The sequence below is a fragment of the Macaca fascicularis genome, chromosome 2, assembly GCF_037993035.2.
Source record: "Macaca fascicularis isolate 582-1 chromosome 2, T2T-MFA8v1.1".
In the NCBI taxonomy this organism is placed as follows: domain Eukaryota; kingdom Metazoa; phylum Chordata; class Mammalia; order Primates; family Cercopithecidae; genus Macaca; species Macaca fascicularis.
The window spans coordinates 15711932-15733933 of NC_088376.1; the positions used below are offsets into that span (position 1 = coordinate 15711932).

General features: G+C 44.2%; 1 protein-coding gene across 18 annotated transcripts in view; it reads right to left on the reverse strand.

The window, feature by feature from the left end:
• Nucleotides 1–18054, reverse strand: part of CNOT10 (CCR4-NOT transcription complex subunit 10) — a 99921-nt gene extending 81867 nt beyond the window's left edge. For 7 of the 18 annotated variants that reach the window (XM_074030840.1, XM_015445000.2, XM_045387087.1 and 4 more), the window contains exon 1: nt 17760–18054. Coding sequence is in view for 16 of the 18 variants with exons in the window: in XM_045387087.1 (XP_045243022.1) it covers nt 17760–17781 (22 nt within the window). In the remaining 2 variants the exon portion in view is untranslated. Of the gene's footprint in view, nt 1–5159; nt 5417–5501; nt 5595–17759 lie in introns of all 18 variants that reach the window. The other 11 variants (XM_074030835.1, XM_074030834.1, XM_074030836.1 and 8 more) reach the window with 3 other exon arrangements.
• Between the last annotated feature and the right edge of the window lie 3948 nt (nt 18055–22002).

The following is a 22002-nucleotide window of genomic DNA, read 5'->3' on the forward strand; positions in this document are numbered from 1 at the left end:
GTCCAGTCTTTCTTTGGCCTGTCTTTAATTGGAGATGCTAAATAAATACAGCTCCCTTCCCCCCTTTCCTTTTACCAGAACTAAAAATTCTTGTATTTTTACAAATGTATTTACATTTGTACTTTAAACATAAAAATTAACAATAAAATTCAATTTCATGTGACTTGACTATGAAACAGCTCTTTAGATCACTATGAAACCTCCAGAAGACTGCACACCCTTTTGAGAGTCACCACTTACAACAACGTAATACTGTTAACTTGTACTTAAAAAAACTCATCTAAGATCTAAGAACTTATCTGCTCTATAAAAAAAGGCATTCTAGTATTTGGGCTTATTAAAAGTGTTACTTCTGATAATTAAAGTTAGCAGGTCAATTAGTATTTTATTTCCACTTTAGCATACAATAGGGAGGAGGAAAAGCTAAGAGTTAAGTGAATTAAGTTTGCCAGTTTCAAAAGACAATGTTAAAGTTTTTTCTTTGGAAAGTCAATAACAAGGAGTTTCACTGCAAGAACATACTGTTTACCCAACGCATGTGTTTTGCAAAACTGTCAGGTGCACAAAAAAGGTAAGGACCAATTATTTTAAAATGTGTAAAAATGGGACACAGGACTTTAGGACCTCAGACAGCAAGTTAGAAATTTAGATTGAAACAGAATCCTCAATCCACCATATTGTCACCATAAAATTTTAACAAAGAATATAAATACCTTTCATGTTTCATTTATTATTAAATATTTTAGAAAACCTAACATTTTTAAAAACGTGTCTTCTCTCATAAAGAAGCATAATAGATTTAAACCAAATGCCAAAAATTCTTAGTTTGCCATCAAGTTATCTCTAAAGCTTCTTCTAAAATATGCCCCTTGGCTGGGCACAGTGGCTCACACCAATAATCCCAGCACTTTGGCAGGCCAAGGCAAGAGGATTGCTTGAGCCTAGGAGTTCGAGACCAGCCTGGGAAACAAAACGAGACCCTGTCTCTACTTTAAAAAATTGTTTTAAGGGCCGGGCGCGGTGGCTCAAGCCTGTAATCCCAGCACTTTGGGAGGCCGAGGCGGGCGGATCACAAGGTCAGGAGATCGAGACCACAGTGAAACCCCGTCTCTACTAAAAATACAAAAAATTAGCCGGGCGCGGTGGCGGGCGCCTGTAGTCCCAGCTACTCAGGAGGCTGAGGCAGGAGAATGGCGGGAACCCGGGAGGCGGAGCTTGCAGTGAGCCGAGATCGCGCCACTGCACTCCAGCCTGGGCAACAGCGTGAGACTCTGTCTCAAAAAAAAAAAAAAAAAAAAAATTGTTTTAATTAGCCAGGCATAGTGGCATGTGCCTGCAGTTCCAGCTACTTGGGGGGCTGAGGTGGGATAATTGCTGAAGCCTCAGAGGTTAAGGCTGCAGTGAGCCATGACCATGCCACTGCACTCCAGCCTGGGTGATAGAGTGAAACCCTATCTCAAGAATAGTAATAATAATAATAAATATGAATAAAATAAATAAGTAAAATATGCCCTAGATTAGATGACATTCTTTAATGGGACTTCTGGCCCCAACTGTAAGAGTACCTTAGAAATACAGGAGAAAGGGGAAAAAAAAAACCCCAACAATTCACCCAGGTGTTGAAAATTTTGAGCTTCTATTCTCCACTAAAAGCAGAGTAGTTCATGTGGCCACTGCTGTCAGCAACCCCAGAAAATGGAAATCTCAGGCTGGACATGATGGCTCATGCCTATAAATCTCAGCACTTTGGGAGGCCAAGGCGGGCAGATCACCTGAGGTCAGGAGTTCCAGATCAGCCTGGCCAACATGGTGAAACCCCGTTTCTACTAAAAACACAAAAATTAGCTGGGCATGGTGGCATACGCCTATAATCTCAGCTACCTGGGAGGCTGTGGCAGGAGAATCACTGGAACCTGGAAGGCAGAGGCTATAGTGAGCCGAGATCACGCCATTGCACTCCAGTCTGGGCGACAGAGTGAGACTCCATCTCAAATAAAATAAAATAATAAAAAATAAAAGAAATATAAAAGAAAAATAAAATGTAAGTCTTCTAAAATTCTCCAGAAAAGGAGAGCAGCCAATTTACAAAAAAAGTAAATATATAAGCTGGGCTGGACACAGTGGCTCACGCTTGTAATCCCAGCACTTCAGGAGGCCGAGGCAGGTGGATCTTGAGCTCAGGGCAACATGGCAAAACCCCATCTCTACCAAAAACACAAAACTTAGCCAGGTGTGGTGGCACATGCCCATAGTCCAGGTACTTGGGAGGCTGAGGTGGGAGGATCACTTGAGCCCAGGAGGTGGAGGTTGCAGTGAGCTGAGATTGTGCCACTGCACTCCTTGGGTGACAGTGAGACTCCATCTCAAAATAAATAAATAATAAATAAATAAATAGATAAGCTGGACTCTAAGGCTGACAAGAGTCTCTGAAATTCCCATTTCTACACACGTTTGAGAACTGAGCTCAATAAATAACCTTTTACTTGTTGACAAACCATTATTTTACCTACATTCTTTAGCTTCAGGATAAAAATTTTCTGTTTTTAAAAAAACACACTTCACTACTCAGGAGGCTTAGGAGGGAGGATTGCTTGAGCCTAGTATGTGACTACCAGCCTAAGCAATCAGCGAGACCCCATTTCTTCTTTTTTTTTTTCTGAGACGGAGTCTCGCTCTATTGCCCAGGCTGGAGTGCAGTGGCACAATCCCAGCTCACCGCAACCTCTGCTTTCTGGGTTCAAGTGATTCTCCTGCCTCAGCCTTGTGAGTAGCTGGGATTACAGGCGCCCATCACTACGCTTGGCTAATTTTTGTATTTTTAGTAGAGGCGGGGTTTCACCATGTTGACCAGGTTGGTCTTGAACTCCTGATCTCAAGTGATCTGTCCGCCTCAGCCTCCCAAAGTGCTGGGATTACCAGCATGAGCCACCGTGCCTGGCCAAGACCCCATTTCAAAAAAAAAAAAAAAAAAAAAAAAAATATATATATATATATATATATTTCAACAGGATTATTTTTATTTTTCCTGTTATATATTTTTACATTTCTCAAGTTTTCTGCCAGAGATGGGTATTCATTTTTGTAATCAGTTTTTGAAATGTTTTAAAAACATCTATTATTTATAACTGCTGACTTCTTACCAGACAGAGTCTGCACATAATCCCACAGCATTTCTTTATTTGTCCAAAAGTAGTCTCCATTGCCAATTGAAAGAGTATACGACCGTTCACCCATAAGCTTGCCTTTCCTTCTACTCTGGCCTAATGAACATGGCTGACCTTCTATGCGTACAGAGGTCTTTGACCCACAAACCTTGACAGTCTTTACACCAATAGACTTCATTTCTAATCAAACAAATGCCTTTAGGTTTGAACTAAGCAGAAAAGAAATGCACCACATTTTCAAAACTGAAAATCATCAGTTAACTGAAGGCACAGACACATTCCAATACAGAATGTTAATCATTCAAATCTGATTGGAGGAGACTACAAGCTACACTCATCAAAATACAGCTCCACTGATATATCAAGAAAAGAAAACTTTTCTAAAGAAAAAAGGGATGTTAAATGACCTAAGGAGATCAACGATCACAGTCACAAAATACCAATGATATCCTTGTGAAGGAAAGTTTTAAATCTTAAGGAGGAGGCCACTTTGAAGAAAAACAATTCAGGCCCACTAATGTCACTATACAGCTCAGCTAGGTTAACATACCTCACGTATGGTTTCTATCATCTGAACAAGTATACTTGACTTACCAAAACCTCAAACGGTTTATTCACTAAACCATATTCCCCCCACTTTAAGCTGGACAAGAGGAGCTGGAGAAATAGGAAAGCACACACTTTGCAGTCAAAGAATAAGCCATTCATAACAAGCAATGCTACAGAATTGAGCATCCTGCTCATAAATGAAGAAATAAACGAACAGAAATTCAAATCAACAATATTAGCATGGCTGGCACAGTGGCTCAGGCCTGTAATCCTAGCACTTTGGGAGGCCAGGGCAGGAGGATCACCTGAGGTCAAGGAGTTTGAGAGCAGCCTGGCCACCATGGTGAAATCCCATCTCTACTAAAAATACAAAAATTAGGCTGGGCACGGTGGCTCACACCTGTAATCTCAGCACTTTGGGAGGCCAAGGCGGGTGGATCACAAAGTCGGGAGTTTGAGAGTAGCCTGACCAACATGGTGAAATCCACATCTCTACTAAAAATACAAAAATTAGCCGGGTGTGGTGGTGCGCGCCTATAATCCCAGCTACTCAGGAGGCTGAGGCGGGACAATCACTTGAACCCAGGAGGTGGAGATTGCAGTGAGCCGAGATCATGCCACTGCACTCTAACCTGGGCAACACAGCAAGACTCTGTCTCAAAAAAACCAAAACCAAACAAACAAACAGACAAAACCAAAAAACAAAAAACAAAACTGAAAAAACAGTATCAGCATGCTTTAAGGAAGCTAGGCAAAGCAGAATATTGCCACTGCTGATGAGTATTTTGTTTTCACATCTAAGAGGAGGAGTTTTTAATGCATAGAAAAGACTGATATTTACTCGTTTTAAAATATGAATACTTAATTTACTAAAGTTACAAATCCAAAACGCCTAGATTTTACTCAAACTTTTACACTGAACTTAGACAACTTATTCTACTTGGAGGTCTAATTTTAAAGGCCTCTGATGAATGTTTAAACTCATTTCAAAGTTCACCTACAACATAACATTTTCAAACATAAATTTAACTACTTAAACAATTTTATGAAGACTACACTTTCAGGTATCATTTCTACAGTTCATTACTAGAGAAGTTTCTCCAAAACTGTAGAGTACCAAACCTTTTTCTTAATTAAAAAAAAATGTTATCGAGTGAGAACTATTGCAAACCCCTCCCACAAAACCCAAACAATATTCAATTTTAAGTATAATTGTTAGACTTAAGAAGACAACATTTTTGTATTTTAACATGTCAAGAAAAAAAATTTTCCTGAGAATAACTTATAAATCTAATGACTCTTAGGTACTCTCTAATGTCCACAAAATAAAATAACCACAGTAAGGTTTCAATTTAAATTCACAAGTATAAATCAATATTCAGTCAATTATACATTTTAAATTGAAATCATAAGACTAATATAAGTGCTGGGCATGGTGGCTCATACCTGTAATCCCAGCACTTTGGGAGGTCAAGGTGGGAGGATGGCTTGAGCTCAAGAGTTCAAGACTAGCGTGGGCAACATGATGAAACCCCATCTCTACAAAAAATACAAAAATTAGCCAGGTGTGGTGGTGCGTGCCTGTAGTCCCAGCTACTTGGGAGGCTGAGGTGGGAGGATTGCTTGAGCCTGGGAAGTCAAGGCTGCAGTGAGTAGTGTTCATGCCACTACACTCCAGCCTGGGTGACAGAGTGAGACTCGGTCTAGAAAAAAAAAAAAAAAGACCAATATATTACTGTAAATTCTAATATTAAAAACACTTAAGAAGTTGGGCACAGTGGCTCACACCTGTAATCTCAGCACTTTGGGTGGTTAAGGCAGGAGGCTTGCTTGAGTCCAGAAGTTTGAGACCAGCCCGGGACACATGGCAAAACTCTGTCTCTACAAAAAAATAGAAAAACTGGCTGGGTGTGTTGGCATGCACTTGTAGTCCCAGCTACTTGGGAGGTTGGGGTGGGAGGATCACTTGAGCCCGGGAGGTCAAGACTGCAGTGAGCCAAGATCATGCCCCTGTACTCCAGCATGGGCAACAGAGTGAGACCCTGCCTCAAAAAATTAATTAAATTTAAAAAAGAAAAAAAAAAAGCACTTTAAATATCAAACATTGGTCACTACCACATCAACTCCTTGTTCTGAAAACTGGTAATTGAAAAGAATGAATTAAGCTTTTAGCATTTAACATGTCTTTCTGGGAAGAATAGTCAATATGGGAAAGCTATTCCTTTTTGTTGTTGTTTTTGAGACAGGGTCTTGCTTTGTAGCCCAGGCTAGAGTACAGTGGTGTGGTCACAGCTTACTGCAGTCCTGACTTCCTTGGCTCCAGTGACCTTCCTACCTCAGCCTCCCAAGTAGCTGGGATTACAGGCATGCAGCAGCACACCGACTAAGTTTTTTCAATCTTTTTGTAGAGACGGGCTCTCCTTATGTTGCCCAGGCTGCTCTTGAACTCCTGGGCTCAAGCAACCTGCCCACCTTGGCCTCCCAAAGTACCGGGATTACAGGAATAAGTCACTGTACCCAGCCCAGGAGAGCTACTCTTTAAAGAACATTCACTAACAAATGTAGAAACTACAATAGAACTAGGTAAAAATCATTTTGTAACCCTCAATAATACAACTGATTGAGGAAAGAAACAACAACAGTGGATATTTACGAAATGCCAGTTACTCCATAAATTAACTCTAACTGAAAATGGAAAAAGATGTTCCTGTCAGCACCTCAAATTGATCAAATTTAGCAACACTAATACTGGATAACCTGACATCATGTACTTTGTACAGAAAATAAAGTATATACCATCAACCACAAAGTATCTCAAAAATATGTTGAACCTAAATCTAATCAAGCCTGTAGAAATAAATCAGAGTTTAAGAAAATACAAGAGATAAAGCTGGGGCAGTGGCTCACACCTGTAATTCCAGCACTTTGGGAGACCAAGCTGGCAGGATTCCTTCAGGCCAAGAGTTTGAGACCAGCCTGGGCAATATATTGGGACTCTGTGCCTACAAATAAATTTTAAACATATAGTCATAGCTGGGACTATAGGCACATGTCACCACACCCAGCTAACTTTCTGTATTTTTTGTAGAGACAGGGTTCACCATGATGCCCAGGCTGGTCTTGAACTCCTAGGTTCAAGCAATCCACCCACCTCGGCCTCCCAAAGTGCTAGGATTTATAGGTATGAACCACCATACCTGGCAGGAAATTGGCTTTTTTTTTTTTTTGGTGACAAGGTCTCAGTCACTCAGGTTGGAGTGCAGTGGTGTAATCTTGGCTCACTGCAACCTCTGCCTCCCAGGCTCCAGTGATCCTCACACTTCATCCTCCCTTATAGATAGGATGACAGGCATGCGCCACCACTAATTTTTTGCATTTTTGGTAGAGATGAGGTTTCACCATGTTGCCTACACTGGTCTCTAACTCCTCAACTCAACTGATCCTCCCGCCTCAGACTCCCAAAGTGCTGGGATTACAGGTGTGAGGCACCGTGCCCGGCTGGCAGGAAATTTTTAACATATTAAAACATGAATTGCCTAAAACATGACAACGGTATTGTGATTATGTAGGTGAATGTCCCTATTTTAAAGAAATGCACGTTGAAATATTCAGAAAACAAGTGTTATGATGTTTATAACCTATTTTGAAATGATTCAACATGAAAAGTCATAGCTAGAGTCGGGTGTGTTGGCTCACATTGGCACTTTGGGAGGCCGAGGCTGGCAGATCACTTAAGGTCAGGAGTTCAAGACCAGCCTGGCCAACATGGTCAAACCACATCTCTACTAAAAATACAAAAAGTAGCTGGGCGCAGCCAGGCACGGTGGCTCACGCCTGTAATTCCAGGACTTTGGGAGGCCAAGGCGGGTGGATCACAAGGTCAGGAAATCGAGACCATCCTAGCTAACATGGTGACATCCCATCTCTACTAAAAATACAAAAAATTAGCCAGGCGTGGTAGCACACGCCTGTAGTCCCAGCTACACAGGAGGCTGAAGCAGGAAAATCACTTGAACCCGGCAGGCGGCGGCTGCAGTGAGCCGAGATCGCACCACTGCACTCCAGCCTGGGCAACAGAGCGAGACTCTATCTCAAAACAAAACAAACAAAACAGCTCGGTGTGGTAGTGTGTGCCTGTAATCCCAGCAACTTGGGAGGCTGAGGCAGGAGAATCACTTGAACTCGGGAGGTGGAGGTTGCAGTGAGGCAAGATTGCACCACTGCCCTCCAGTCTGGGCAACAGAGTGAGATTCCATCTCAAAAAAAAAAAAAAAAAAAAATACAGAGTCATAGCTAGTGATATAGGAAGCAAATATGGTAAAATATAACAATTGCTGAACTAGGGGGTAGATATATAGACATTCACTTTATTTTTTAAATTTTTTAGGTGTCTGCAATCATTCACAATAAAAAGTTGAAAAAATGCCAAATAATGCCGGGTGCGATGGCTCATGCCTATAATCCTAGCACTTTGGAAGGCCAAGGCAGGAGGATCACGAGGTCAGGAGTTCGAGACCAGCCTGGCCAACATGGTGAAACCCCATCTCTACTAAAAATACAAAAAAAAACTAGCCGAGCATGGTGGCATGCGCCTGTAGTCCCAGATACTTGGGAGGCTGGGGCAGAAGAATCACTTGAATCCAGGAAGCAGAGGTTGCAGTGAGCTGAGATCCCTCCACTGTACTCCAGTCTGGGCAATAGAGGGAGACTCCATCTTTTTTTTTTTTTTGAGACGGAGTCTTGCTCTGTTGCCCAGGCTGGAGTGCAGTGGCCAGATCTCAGCTCATTGCAAGCTCCGCCTCCCGGGTTGACGCCATTCTCCTGCCTCAGCCTCCCAAGTAGCTGGGACTATAGGCGCCCGCCACCTCGCCCGACAATTTTTTTTTATTTTTTAGTAGAGACGAGGTTTCACCGTGTTAGCCAGGATCGTCGCCTCGATCTCCTGACCTCGTGATCTGCCCGTCTCGGCCTCCCAAAGTGCTGGGATTACAGGCTTGAGCCACCGCGCCCGGCCGAGACTCCATCTTAAAAACAAACAAAACACAGGCTGGGCACGGTAGCTCACACCTATAATCCTAGCACTTTGGAGGCCGAGGTGGGTTGATCACGAGCTCAAGAGTTCGAGACCAGCCTGACCAACATAGTGAAACCCCATCTCTACTAAAAATACAAAAATTAGCTGGGCGTAGCGCACGCCTGTAATCCCAGTTACCTGGGAGGCTGGGGCAGGAGAATTGCTTGAACCGAGAGGCGGAGGTTGCAGTGAGCCGAGATTGCACCACTGCATCCCAGCCTAGGTGACAGGGTGAGACTCTGTCTCAAAAACAAACAAACAAACAAACAAACCAAATAATGCAGATTCCTCACTGGACCTTGAAGAAAGCAAATAGCAGGACAGTGTTGCTGTAGTATACTCAACTCATCTCTGTAAATTATATATAGATGACTTAAAATACAATATGAGCTTTTGTAGGAATAGAAAAAGTGTGGAAGAATGGCAAACTTGGTACTAGTTAGTGGAAAGAGAGACTAGGTAGGTAGGTATAGAAAACTTATACATTTGGTTTTTTTTTTTTCGAGATGGAGTCTCACTCTGTCCCCCAGGCTGGAGTGCAATCTCGGCTCACTGCAAGCTCCACCTCCCAGGTTCACGCCATTCTCCTGCCTCAACCTCCCAAGTAGCTGGGACTACAGGCGCCCACCACCACACCTGGCTAATTTTTTTTTTGTATTTTTAATACAGACAGGGTTTCACCGTGTTAGCCAGAATGGTCTCAATCTCCTGACCTTGTGATCCACCCACCTCAGCCTCCCAAAGTGCTGGGATTACATTTGGTTTTATAGTCTTTTTGAGCTGGAGTCTTGCTCTGTCACCCAGGCTAGAGTGCGGTGGCACCATCTCGGCTCACTGCAAACTCTGCCTTCCGGGTTAAAGTGATGCTCCTGACTCAGCTTCCAGAGTAGCTGGGACTACAGGTGCCCATCACCACACCGAGCTAATTTTTGTATTTTTAGTAGACACAGGGTTTAACCACGTTGGCCAGGCTAGTCTTGAACTCCTGACCTCAGGTGATCCACCTGCCTCGGCCTCCCAAAGTGTTGGGATTACAGGCATGAGCCACAGTGCCCGGCCTAAATAAAAATAGTCTTGACTTAAAATAGTCTCATTTGTTCGTTCTTCCTACAGTTTTTCTGGTTGTCCTGGCTTAAAACTTTTCTTTTTTTTTCTTTTTTCTTTTTTTTTTTTTTTGAGATAGAGTCTCACTCTGTTGCCCAGGCTGGAGTACAGTGGCACGATCTCGGCTCACTGAAAATTCCACCTCCCGGGTTCATGCAATTCTCCTGCCTCAGCCTCCTGAGTAGCTGGGACTACTGGTGCATGCCACCACATCTGGCTATTTTTTTTTTTTTTTTTTTTGAGGCGGAGTCTCGCTTTGTCGCCCAGGCTGGAGTGCAATGGCACGATCTCGGATCACCGCAAGCTCCGCCTCCTGGGTTCACGCCATTCTCCTGCCTCAGCCTCCCGAGTAGCTGGGACTACAGGCGCCCGCCACCATGCCTGGCTTTTTTGTATTTTTAGTAGAGACGGGGTTTCACTATGTTAGCCAGGATGGTCTCGATCTCCTGACCTCGTGATCTGCCTGCCTCGGCCTCCCAAAGTGCTGGGCCTAAGTGAGCCACTATGCCTGGCCTAAGTTTTTATATTTTTGGTAGAGACGGGGTTTCGCCATGTTGGCCAGGCTGGTCTAACTCCTGATCTCAGGTGACCCACCCCCACTTCAGCCTCCCAAAGTGCTGAGATTACAGGTGTGAGCCACCATGCCCGGACAACATCATAAAGTACTCTTGTCTTGATTTCTTATTACTCATCTGGTTCTGTTTTTCCCTTCTTCATAATGCTATCAATCTTTTCTTACTGAGACTACCATCACCATCTTCCTAGTGCAAATTCTCAGAAAACTTCAAATTTGGGATTTTGTGTCCTAACTCCAGCTACCTTCTCCTTTCAAATAACCCTAAAAAGTACCAAAAAAAAAAAAAAAAAATCCTAAAACACTGTTGGTATTTATTTCCTTGGTCAAGAATGACACTGGCTTCATATTACTTTTCCATGCTATATAGACACACAAACCTTGTGAACCTTCCACTGCCCCTTTGTTTTTGCTTGTTGCACCTACCTACAACCTAAGACACCCCTCACTGTAGGATTTGGTTGAAATACAATTCAGTGGCTCAAGCCTGTAATCCCAGCACTTTGGGAGGCCGAGACGGGCGGATCACGAGGTCAGGAGATCGAGACCATCCTGGCTAACACAGTGAAACCCCGTCTCTACTAAAAATACAAAAAACTAGCCGGGCATGGTGGCAGGTGCCTGTAGTCCCAGCTACTCGGGAGGCTGAGGCCGGAGAATGGCGTAAACCCGGGAGGCGGAGCTTGCAGTGAGCTGAGATCCGGCCACTGCACTCCAGCCTGGGCGGCAGAGCGAGACTCCATCTCAAAAAAAAAAAAAAAAAAAAAGAAATACAATTCAGGATGTGGGATCAGCTGGGTGATCCATCACTGAGAAAGCATGCAACCCAGAAGCACAGGTAAATTAGTTCCCCATGGGGTGAGTCCTAACCAGCTGGCAACCGAAAATAGGAGGAACAGACAGATAAATCATCCCTCCTTTCTCTCTTAAGTTTCTCCTCAAAATCCCTCCAGAAGACTCTCACATGCAAGTGACCTGCTATCTCTTCACAGCTCAAAGTGAAGCAGTAGCCAAGGATGTAACCTACTGTGTCTTCCTTTGCCTTACTTCCTTCTCTCCCTTACTTTCACTACCCCAGGTTTGTATCTTTCAAATAAAAAGGTAGCACCTTAATTGAGTTTTGCTTCCCAGAGGATGTGGGCTAAAACATACAACTTACCTCAGGTGAACCTTACAAGCTAAAAACCCTGTGAAGCAAATACAACAGAAAGCTATTAGGATCCCCATTTTATGAATGTGGAAACTGAGGCTCAACTAATACGTTTTCCCAAGGCGCACGGCTTTCTAATTAGTCACCAAAATCTGCCAATTTTAATCTTTAAACATTTCTCCTGGCCGGGCGCGGTGGCTCATGCCTGTAATCCCAGCACTTTGGGAGGCCAAAGTGAGCGCGCATCACCTGAGGTCGGGAGTTCGAGACCAGCCTGACCAACATGGAGAAACCCTGTCTCTACTAAAAGTACAAAATTAGCCAGGCATGGTGGCACATGCCTGTAATCCCAGCTACTAGGGAGGCTGAGGCAGGATAATCGCTTGAACCTAGGAGGCAGAGGTTGCGGTGAGCCAAGATCGCGCCATTGCACTCCAGCCTGGGTGACAGAGAGACTCTGTTTCCAAAAAAAAAAAAAAAAAAATTTCTCCCATTTGCCTCCCCTCCCCATCCTACCACTACCCTAAACTAATAATAGTCAGCATTTAGAAAACACCAGGATCTGCTGGGAGGATCGCTTGAGGCCAGGAGTTCAAGACCAGTCTAGGCAAAATAGCAATACCCCGTATCTACAAAACATTTAAAAATTATCTGGGTACAGGCCGGGCACAGTGGCTCACGCCTGTAATCCCAGCACTGTGGGAAGCCAAGGTGGGCGGATCATGAGGTCAGGAGATTGAGACCATCCTGGCTAACGTGGTGGAACTCCATCTCTACAAAAAATACAAAAAAATTAGCTGGGCGTAGTGGTGGGCGCCTGTAGTCTCAGCTACTTGGGAGGCTGAGGCAGGAGAATGGCATGAACCTGGGAGACAGAGCTTGCAGTGAGCCGAGATCTCGCCACTGCACTCCAGCCTGGGCGACAGAGCGAGACTCCGTCTCAAAAAAAAAAAAAAAAATTATCTGGGTATGGTAGTACACACCTGTAGTCCTAACTACTCAAGAGTCTAAGGCAAGAGGATCACTTGAGCCCAGGAGTTCGTGGCTGCAGTGAGCTATGATGGTGCCACTGCACTCCAACGTGGGTGACAGAGTGAGACCCTGTCTCAAAACAAAACAAAAAAACAAAAAAACAAAAAAACTCAGGGCCTGAGATTGTATCGTTTAACCTGTTACTACACCTGTGAGGTAGACACTTTCATCATTCTCATTCTACATGCAGGAAAGCTAAAGTTTAAAAAAAAAGGCTTCTTGAAATTTGCCCAATGTCACACAAATACCAAGTAGTACAGCTAGGATGAATCTAAACTGTCTGATTTCAAACCCCTTACTCTTAATTCTATCATTCCTCACCTGGCTCAGTTAAATATAAATCAGATCACACCATCATGCCCTTGTTGAAAACTTCCATTGGCAATTCAAACTCCCTCCATAGCCTATAATGCCCAACATACACCAACTCCTGACACAACTGTGACTTCATCTCTTGCCATGCTGCCTTTGCTCACTATGCTATAAATTATGTGTATTGGCTTTTTTGTTTTGTTCTCTGTTTGAGATAGGGTCTCACTGTCACCAAGGCTAGAGTACAGAGGCCCAATTATAGCTCACTGCAACCTTGAACTCCTGGGCTCAAGCCACCCTCCCACCTCAGACTCTGGAGTAGCAAGGACTTCAGGGTCACGCCACCATGCCTAGCTATTTTTTATTTAATTTTTATTTTTTATGGAGACGAGTCTGGTTATGTAGCCCAGGCTGGTCTTGAACTCCTGGCCTCAAGCGATTCTCCCACCTCAGCCTCCCACAGGTGTGAGCACCTCTGCCCAGCCTGAAACTATGTGTTGTCTCTTATTTGTCAGATATTGTTCTAGGGACTAGAGCTAGAACACAACTAACACAGACAAAAGTCTGTATCCTCGGGGAGCTTGTATTCAAGAGGTCAGCCTGATGTTCTTTAAACATTTTCCAAGCGAGGGTTCTGTACATTTGTACATGCATTGTTCCTCTTACCTGGATCATTCTTCCCAACACAGATGGCTCTTTATCCTTAGCGTCTCTGTTTAAACGTCAACTCTAAGAAAGCCCTTCTCTAACTAACCTATCTGAAAAATAGGGCTTCTGCTTTCAGTCATCCTCTATTCTCTCTCTCTCTCGTTTTTTTTAGATGGTGTTTTGCTCTTGTTGCCCAGGCTGGAGTGCAATGGCACGATCTTGGCTCACTGCAACCTCTGCCTCCTGGGTTCAAGTGATTCTCCTGCCTCAGCCTCCCGAGTAGCTGGGAATACAGCTACTTTTGTATTTTAAGTTAAGACAGGGTTTCACCATGTTGGCCAGCCTGCTTGAACTCCTGACCTCAGGTGATCTGCCCACCTCAGCCTCCCAAAGTCCTAGGATTACAGGCGGAGCCACTGCGCCCAACTCTCTTACTGATTTTTATTGTATTTATTTATTTATTTTTGAGATGGAATCTGACTGTCGCCCAGGCTGGACTGCAGTGGTGCAATCTTGGCTCACTGCAAGCTTCGCGTCCCGGGTTCACAGGCTCCTGCCTTAGCCTCCTGAGTAGCTGGCACTACAGGTGCCTGCCACCACGCCCAGCTAATTTTTTTGTATTTTTAGTAGAGAAGGGGTTTCACTGTGTTAGCCAGGATGGTCTCGATCTCCTGACCTTGTGATCCGCCTACCTCGGCCTCCTAAAGTGCTGGGATTACAGGCATGAGCCACCATGCCCGGCCTTTTATTTTATTTTTTGAGAGAGGGTCTCACTCTGTTGCCCACAGTGGCCTGATCATAGCTCACTGCAGCCTTTAACTCCTAGGTACAAGCAATCCTCCCACCTCAGCCTCCCTAGGAGCTGAGACTATGGGCACATACCACAATGTTTGGCTTTTTATTTTTTAGAGTCAGGGTTTCACTTATGCTGCCCAGGATTGTCTCAAACTCCTGGCCTCAGGCAACCCTCCCACTTCAGCCTCCCAAAGTGCTAGGATTACAGGCGTAAGCAACTGCAGACGGCCTCTCTTCCTCATTTTTTTCTTCTGAGTTTTTTTTTTTTTTTTTTTTTTGAGATAGAGACTCACTCTGTCACCCAGCCTGGAGTGCAGTGGCGCGATCTCGGCTCACTGCAACCTATGCCTCCCGGGTTCAAGCAATTCTCCTGCCTCAGCCTCCTGACTAGCTGAGATTACAGATGTGGGCCAGCATGCCCAGCTAATTTTTGTATTTTTAGTAGAGATGGGGTTTCACCATGTTGGTCAGGCTGGTTTGGAACTCCTGACCTCAGGTGATCCACCCTCCTCAGCTTCCCAAAGTGCTGGGATTACAGGCGTGAACCACCACACTCAGCCTTCCTCAGAGTATCTATCACAACTTGAAATCATCTTATTTTTCATTTTGTTTACATGCTTATCTGTCCTTCATACTACATAAGCTCCAGAACAGAGACTTTGTTTTGTTCCTGCCCAGTTCCTAAAGTAGTACCTGGCAAAACAGGCCATTGGTGAATATTTACTGAATAAATTAATATCACAACATTAGCTCGTCTTAGGTGGTCTCTGGGCTTCCCATCTTGCTTCATTTAAATCCACCATCTACAACTCTCAGCGTGATCAGATCACTCATCTTAGGTCCTTTCATGACCCTTTTTTCTTACCTGATGAAGAACACACACACAAGACCCTCCATGACAAAGATACTGACCTCATGAGCTGAGAGAGGAAGCAGCGTGTAAGACAGACTTTGAATGAATGGTGTTCAACAGACTGAGAAGAGAAAGGACATTACGGCTGAGAAGCTCAAAAAGCACAATGCTTTGCAACAGTAATTTATGATGTGAAGAGCTGGGTAGGTTGATATAGAAAAACCAGCTGGAAATAGATTTTGAAGATGCTCACAAACCACATTAAAGAGTGAGGACGGTCCGACGCGGTGGCTCACGCCTGTAATCCCAGTACTTTGGGAGGGCGAGGCGGGAGGATCACAAGGTCAGGAAATCGAGACCATCCTGGCTACCACGTGAAATCCCGTCTCCACTAAAAAATACAAAAAAATTAGCCAGGCGTGGTGGTGGGTGCCTGTAGTCCCACTACTGGGGTGGCTGAGGCAGGAGACCATGTGAACCTGGGAACCCAGGAGGCAGAGCTCGCAGGGAGCCAAGATCCTGCCACTGCACTCCAGCCTGAGCAACAGAGGGAGACTCTCAAAAAAAAAAAAAAAGGACTTAAAAGGAGAAAGAAAATATAATAAAAATTAAATAAAAAGAATGACTTGATGCCCAAAGCATGTACAGTCTTAAAAACTTCATAGGAAGGGGAATGATAGGATTCAATGAATGCCTTAGGGGATAAAAAAAAGGGGGGGGGCAGGGTGACAGTGAGGAAAATGGATGGGATAGGAAGAGACAAGAGACAAACACCAGTGAGACTACTTAGTGCGACATAGATCATACTAAAAGACAAAGGCCAGAAACACAGCAGTTGAGATGGACATGAGCAGAAATTCAAAGGAGCCACACTAAACATTCATCTATTTTATACAAATTTAACCTTATATCTAAGCAGGAAGTTTCCTTCAACATGGCCTCTGAACTTAAACCAACGAATAAAACAGTCTCCTAATCCCTGTGGACCTTATTCTTCAACTACACACATTACACAGCTCTTACTAAACAGGAGTGCAGCTAGGATATGTCCGTCTCCTCCAACAGACTGAACAGCAGGTCTTCAAATGCAGGGAGTGTGTCACATCTATTATTCAACACTCAATCGTTGCGAATGAATAAATGAACGAGTAGAAGACTTTATGACTGAGGATTTGAAAACTGGATAGGCTTTAGGTCTAACAAGGTGATTTCGGGCAAGCGCAATGGTATGAGCAAGTAGGAATGGTAAATGTGGGGAACACAGACACCATTCTAAAATCAGGAGGATGTTGGTCCCCTTGTCCAGACTTGGACAGGCCATGCCTCTTTCCTGTCTAATAGTCTCTCCCTCATCCACCTTTCCCCATTCCATATCCGCTCATTCCCTCACTTCTTTGAGGTATCTGCTCAAATATCTCACCAGAGGCCTTCCCTGATCAACCTATCCAAAATTTCACAGCACATTCCTTATACCCTCTCTAGGTCTTTGTTCTGTTGTTTTTCTTCTTAGAAGATTATTGAAGAGATCCTCTAACGATTTTTATTCCTCTGTATCTAAAATATAATTGGCTTAAATTTCCAAGTGAAGTTCACTTGTCAGTTACTGCGATCAGAACCTACTAAAATCCACAGGATACTGAGATTTTAAACTAAATTCACTGTAAAAATTTTAAGTTCCATCACTTTTAAATTCTGTCACTTAAGTTCTTTCCAATAAAACCTGGATGCCACAAAGAATATTAATTTATTGCGGGAAACATTCCGGACACGGTCAGGAAATAATTTTATGTTCCTTAATGGGGAAGATTCTAGGAATGGGAGCAATAATCCATAAAGAAAACCATCGAGATTAAGTAATTTCGAGGAACTACGGCAATTAGGTACCAAACCCAAGATTTTACAAGCATAGACTGTAGAGAGGCAATATGCCTATTTAAATAAGTGGTTTACTTTGGGAAGCCGAGGCGGAAGGATCGCTTGGGCCCAGAAGTTCGAGATCAGCTTGGGCAAAAGAGCGAGACCCCCACCCGTCTCTATTAAGGAAAAAAAAAAAGTGGTTTTTACAAAGTTAATTCCATAGAAGTCAATGACCAGACGAAGCCACGTGTGACCAGAACAGCCCAGGTGAATCCCAGCCTGAACCACGAGATATAGGCAAATGTGTGCTCCAGGGTGACTTTCTCTTGTCTGCTTTTCCCACGAAGAAGCGGAAAATTCTGCGAAGCGGCAAAATACACTTAAGCTTTTTGGGCCGGAGTTATTCTGGAGAGCAGGGCAAAGGCGGCCAGCAGCGACTTCACACTGCACTTGAGTAAAACAACTACTGGACCCGGGGCCCGAAGACTCATGTTAGCGACAGCCGAGATAGAGGATGGGGTAAAGAAATGCACGCCCAAATTCAAGTCGCCCTGGAGTCCCCATCCGGGGCCCCGCGCCTCCGAGTTCAGGGTCCGCCCGGCCCCGCACGTCCCGCCGTCTCGTCGCTCGGGACATTGGCGTCCTACCTGCAGGCTTGTCTGCAGCCATCTTCCCGCTTCGGCTTGGGTTCTTCCCTGCAGGTGGCGTGGCCCTGACTCCCGCCGCCGGGCTGGCCGCTGTCCTGGACCTATGAGGACAACTCTGTGCCTACCCCGGCTCTGGGCCCTCAGGTTCCGGCTTGGGGAGTGGGCAGACGGCTGGCTGAGGAAGTGACGAGCGCTAGTTCGCGTCGTCTAGCAACAGCAACAGCTTCCCCACCCAGAGAGCGCCACAGCCTCCCGCCATCCACAGCTTCCGCCCCACGGCGTCCCGGTACCCACTACTTCCGGGGGCGGCAGCCTGCCGCGCCTGGAGCGCCGGCGTGGGAACTGCTGCTGGCCCCGCCCCACGCCGACGTCCCCTCCGCGCCCCGCCCCCGGCCGGACGTACTCTGGCTGGAACCTCTGCATGTTCGCAGGGCGGATGCGGTGGGACGTAAGCACCTCTGTCCTTTGGTTATTCTGATTAAAATACCAAAGTGTCAGAGCTTTTGTCCCTCAATGTCACATAAGATTACAGTAATCACATCTGACATTTATGTGCTAAGCACTGAGCCCTGCACTTGGTTTGTACTATCTCATGATTTCTTGCAACCCCGTGAGAGAGGCGCTGTTGAGGATCCCCGTTTAAAAACAAACGCTTTTTATTTTAGAATAGTTGTAGTTGTGCAGAAAAGTTGCAAAGATGACACCTAGAGTTCCTGTCTCCTCACCTAGTTTCTCCTAGTATGAACATCTTAATTATTTTACTATGGTACGTTGATCACATCCAATAAACCAGTTTGATAGGTGCATTATTACTCACTAAACTACACATTTCATTCACATTTACCAGCTTTCTTTCAATGTCCTTTCTTTGTTATTGTTCCAGGATCCTGTCCAGGACACCATATTGCATTTATTCATGATGTCTTCTTATGCTCTTTTTGGCTGTGGCAGTTTCTCAGATTCTCCTTGTTTTTGATGACCTTGACAGTTTTGAAGAGTTACTCCTCGGATATTTGGTGGAATGTGCCTCAATTTGGGTTTGGCCAATGTTTTTCACATGGTTAGACTGGTGTTTTGGGTGTTTAGGAGGAAGACCACAAGGTGACTGGCTATTCTCATCACATAGAATCAAAGGTACCTGCTCTCAAAATGACATCACTGATCATGTTAACCTTGATTACCTTTCGAAGGTAGTGCTTGCCAGTTTTCTCCGCTATGAAGTTACTCCTCCTACCCTTCCACACTACATTGGAACCAAGTCAATAAATGCAACCCACACTCAAGGTGGGAAGGTGGGGTATTTAAGCTCAACCTCCTGCAGTGGGGAGTATGTACATAAATTATCTTCCCCCAGGGAAATTTGCCTCTTCTCCCTCATTTAGCTATTTGTATCAGTATGGACTCATGGATGTTTATCTTATACTGGTTACATTCCAATACTACATTATTTTGTTGCTAAAATTGTCCCAGCTTTGTTAATTGGGAGATTTTTCAGGTTTATACCTGTTTTTTTCTTTTTTTAAAAAAACTTTTGTTTTAAACTTTCTTCTAAAAAAGTATTTGTTTTTGGCCAGGCGCGGCGGCTCATGCCTGCAATCCCAGCACTCTGGGAGACCAAGACCAGTGGATCACTTGAGGTCAGGAGTTCGTGACCAGCCTGCCCAACATGGTGAAACCCGGTCTCTACTAAAAATACAAAAATTAGCCGGGTGTGGTGGTGTGCATCTGTAATCCCAGCTACTTGGAAGGCTGAAGCAGGAGAATCGCTTGAACCCAGGAGGCGGCGATTGCAGTGGGCCAAGATCGCCCCACTGCACTCCAGCCTGGGCAACAGAGTGAGACTCTGTCTCAAAAAAAAAAAAAAAGGTATTTGTTTTTTCTTAAACTTTTAAATTCAGGCTAACATACACAAAGAAAAGTGCATGAATCATAAGTACAGCTTATTGACTTTTCATCAACTTAACGAATACATGTAACTAGCACCCAGAGAAAGGACAGAGCTTTACCTGTACCTGGGAGTTCCCCTCATGCCTCTTCCCATCTCTCCACAAAGATAATCATTATGCTGACATTTAACACTATGGATTAGTTTCACCTGCTTTTACACTTAATGAATACACATTATACAATATATGTTTTAGGATCTAGCTTCTTTTGCTTGATAGTATGAGATTATTCACATTGTTGAGTGAGGTTGTATTTGTTTCTCATTGTTACATATATTATTATGTTACATTATGTGACTGTTCCTTAATTTATGTATTCATTTTGTTGTTGGGCATTTGGATATTATATCTATTTCAAATATGGCCAATATGAATACTCTAGTATGACTTTTGATGAATATGTGCCCACCATAAAAAGGCATACCTGGCCGGGTGCGGTGGCTCACTCCTGTAATCCCAGCACTATGGGAGGCCGAGGCAGGCAGATTACCTGAGGTTAGGAGTTTGAGACTAACCTGGTCAACATGGTGAAACCCCACCTCTACTCAAAAAAATACAAAAATTAACTGGACAGTGTGACGGGTGCCTGTAATTCCAGCTACTTGGGAGGCTGAGGCAGAAGAATTGCTTGAACCCGGCAGGTGGAGGTTGCAGTGAGCTGAGGTCGTGCCATTGCACTGCAGCCTGGCCAGCAAAAGCAAAACTCCATCTCAAAAATAAATATATACATAATAATAAATAAATAATTAAAAATAATAAAAATGCACACCTGAAGTGTAGTAGGGAGCCTCTTAATGAGAAGGAATTAGGAGGAACTTCCTATAGAATTTGGGCTTATGCTAACGGGATTGGGAAAGTAGGAGGCCAAATTTGAATTGGATGCTGTCAGGAAACAGGCAATTCAGTCTTGGTTTTATCTAAACAGAAGGAGGAACAAAGCAAGCTACAGCTGTCACTGGTAAAAAAAAAAAAACAAAAAAAAACAAACAAAAAAAACAGGCCGGGCTTGGTGGCTCAAGCCTGTAATCCCAGCACTTTGGGAGGCCGAGGCGGGCGGATCACAAGGTCAGGAGATCAAGACCACAGTGAAACCCCATCTCTACTAAAAAATACAAAAAATTAGCCGGGCGCTGTGGCGGGCGCCTGTAGTCCCAGCTACTCAGGAGGCTGAGGCAGGAGAATGGCGTGAACCCGGGAGGCGGAGCTTGCAGTGAGCCAAGATTGCGCCACTGCACTCCAGCCTGGGGGACAGAGCGAGACTCTTTCTCAACAACAACAAAAAAACCCAGAATTACTCATATTAGAAGAAGGGGATGTTTTCTCATTTTTATGGTTGTTGAGGGCCTTGTTTCTGTCTTGTCCAAAACATGATCATGGTGAAACTGTCTATGGACATTGTTCATATTCTGTGAGTGCTGTTTGTGTCTAGTTGGGAACATTCTACTAACAGAACTATTTTTTTTTTTTTATTTTCTTAGTCCCCCTTTCACTTTCTCACATGTGGTCACATGTATGTTGGTTTTTGTCCCCCATTTCATAGATAGGGAAACTGATGCACAGATGTTAATCCACTTTCCCAAGCCACCAGACTGGTAAATGGCTATTACCTTAACCACTACATTCTAGACTCTAGGATTTGCTATTATATTGAAGATATTTGGGCTCTCTTCCCTCCACTTTCAATATCAGCAGCTTTCCCTTTTATCACAGTCAGGCTGACATCAATGACAGAGAATTAATTCAGGAGTGGGAGTTGGAAAAACTCAGTAGGACTTTGCTCTGTCATAAACTATGGTGAGTCACTTTGCCTCTAGCTAATAATGATACCACTATCCATTCACAGTACTTTAGACTGTATGTGGTTGGTAGGTTTGTTTGTGTGTTTTGAGACAGGTTTCACTCCGTTACCCAGGCCGTAGTGCAGTGGTGTAATCATGGCTCACTCCAGCCTCTAACTCTCAGTTTCAGGTGATTCTCCCACCTTAGCCTCCCAAGTAGCTGGGACTACAGGTGCACACCACCATGCCTGACTAATTTTTTGTATTTTTGTTATTTTTAATTTTTTTTATTTTTAAAATATTTATTTATTTATTTATTTATTTTGAGATGGAATTTCTCTCTTGTCATCCAGGCTGGAGTGCAATGGCATGATCTTGGCTCACTGCAACTGTCTCCTGGGTTCAAGCAATTTTCCTGCCTTAGCCTCCCGAGTAGCTGGGATTACAGGTGCAAGCCACAATGCCTGGCTAATTTTTGTTGTTTTGGTTCACCACATTGGCCAGGCTGGTGTCGAACTC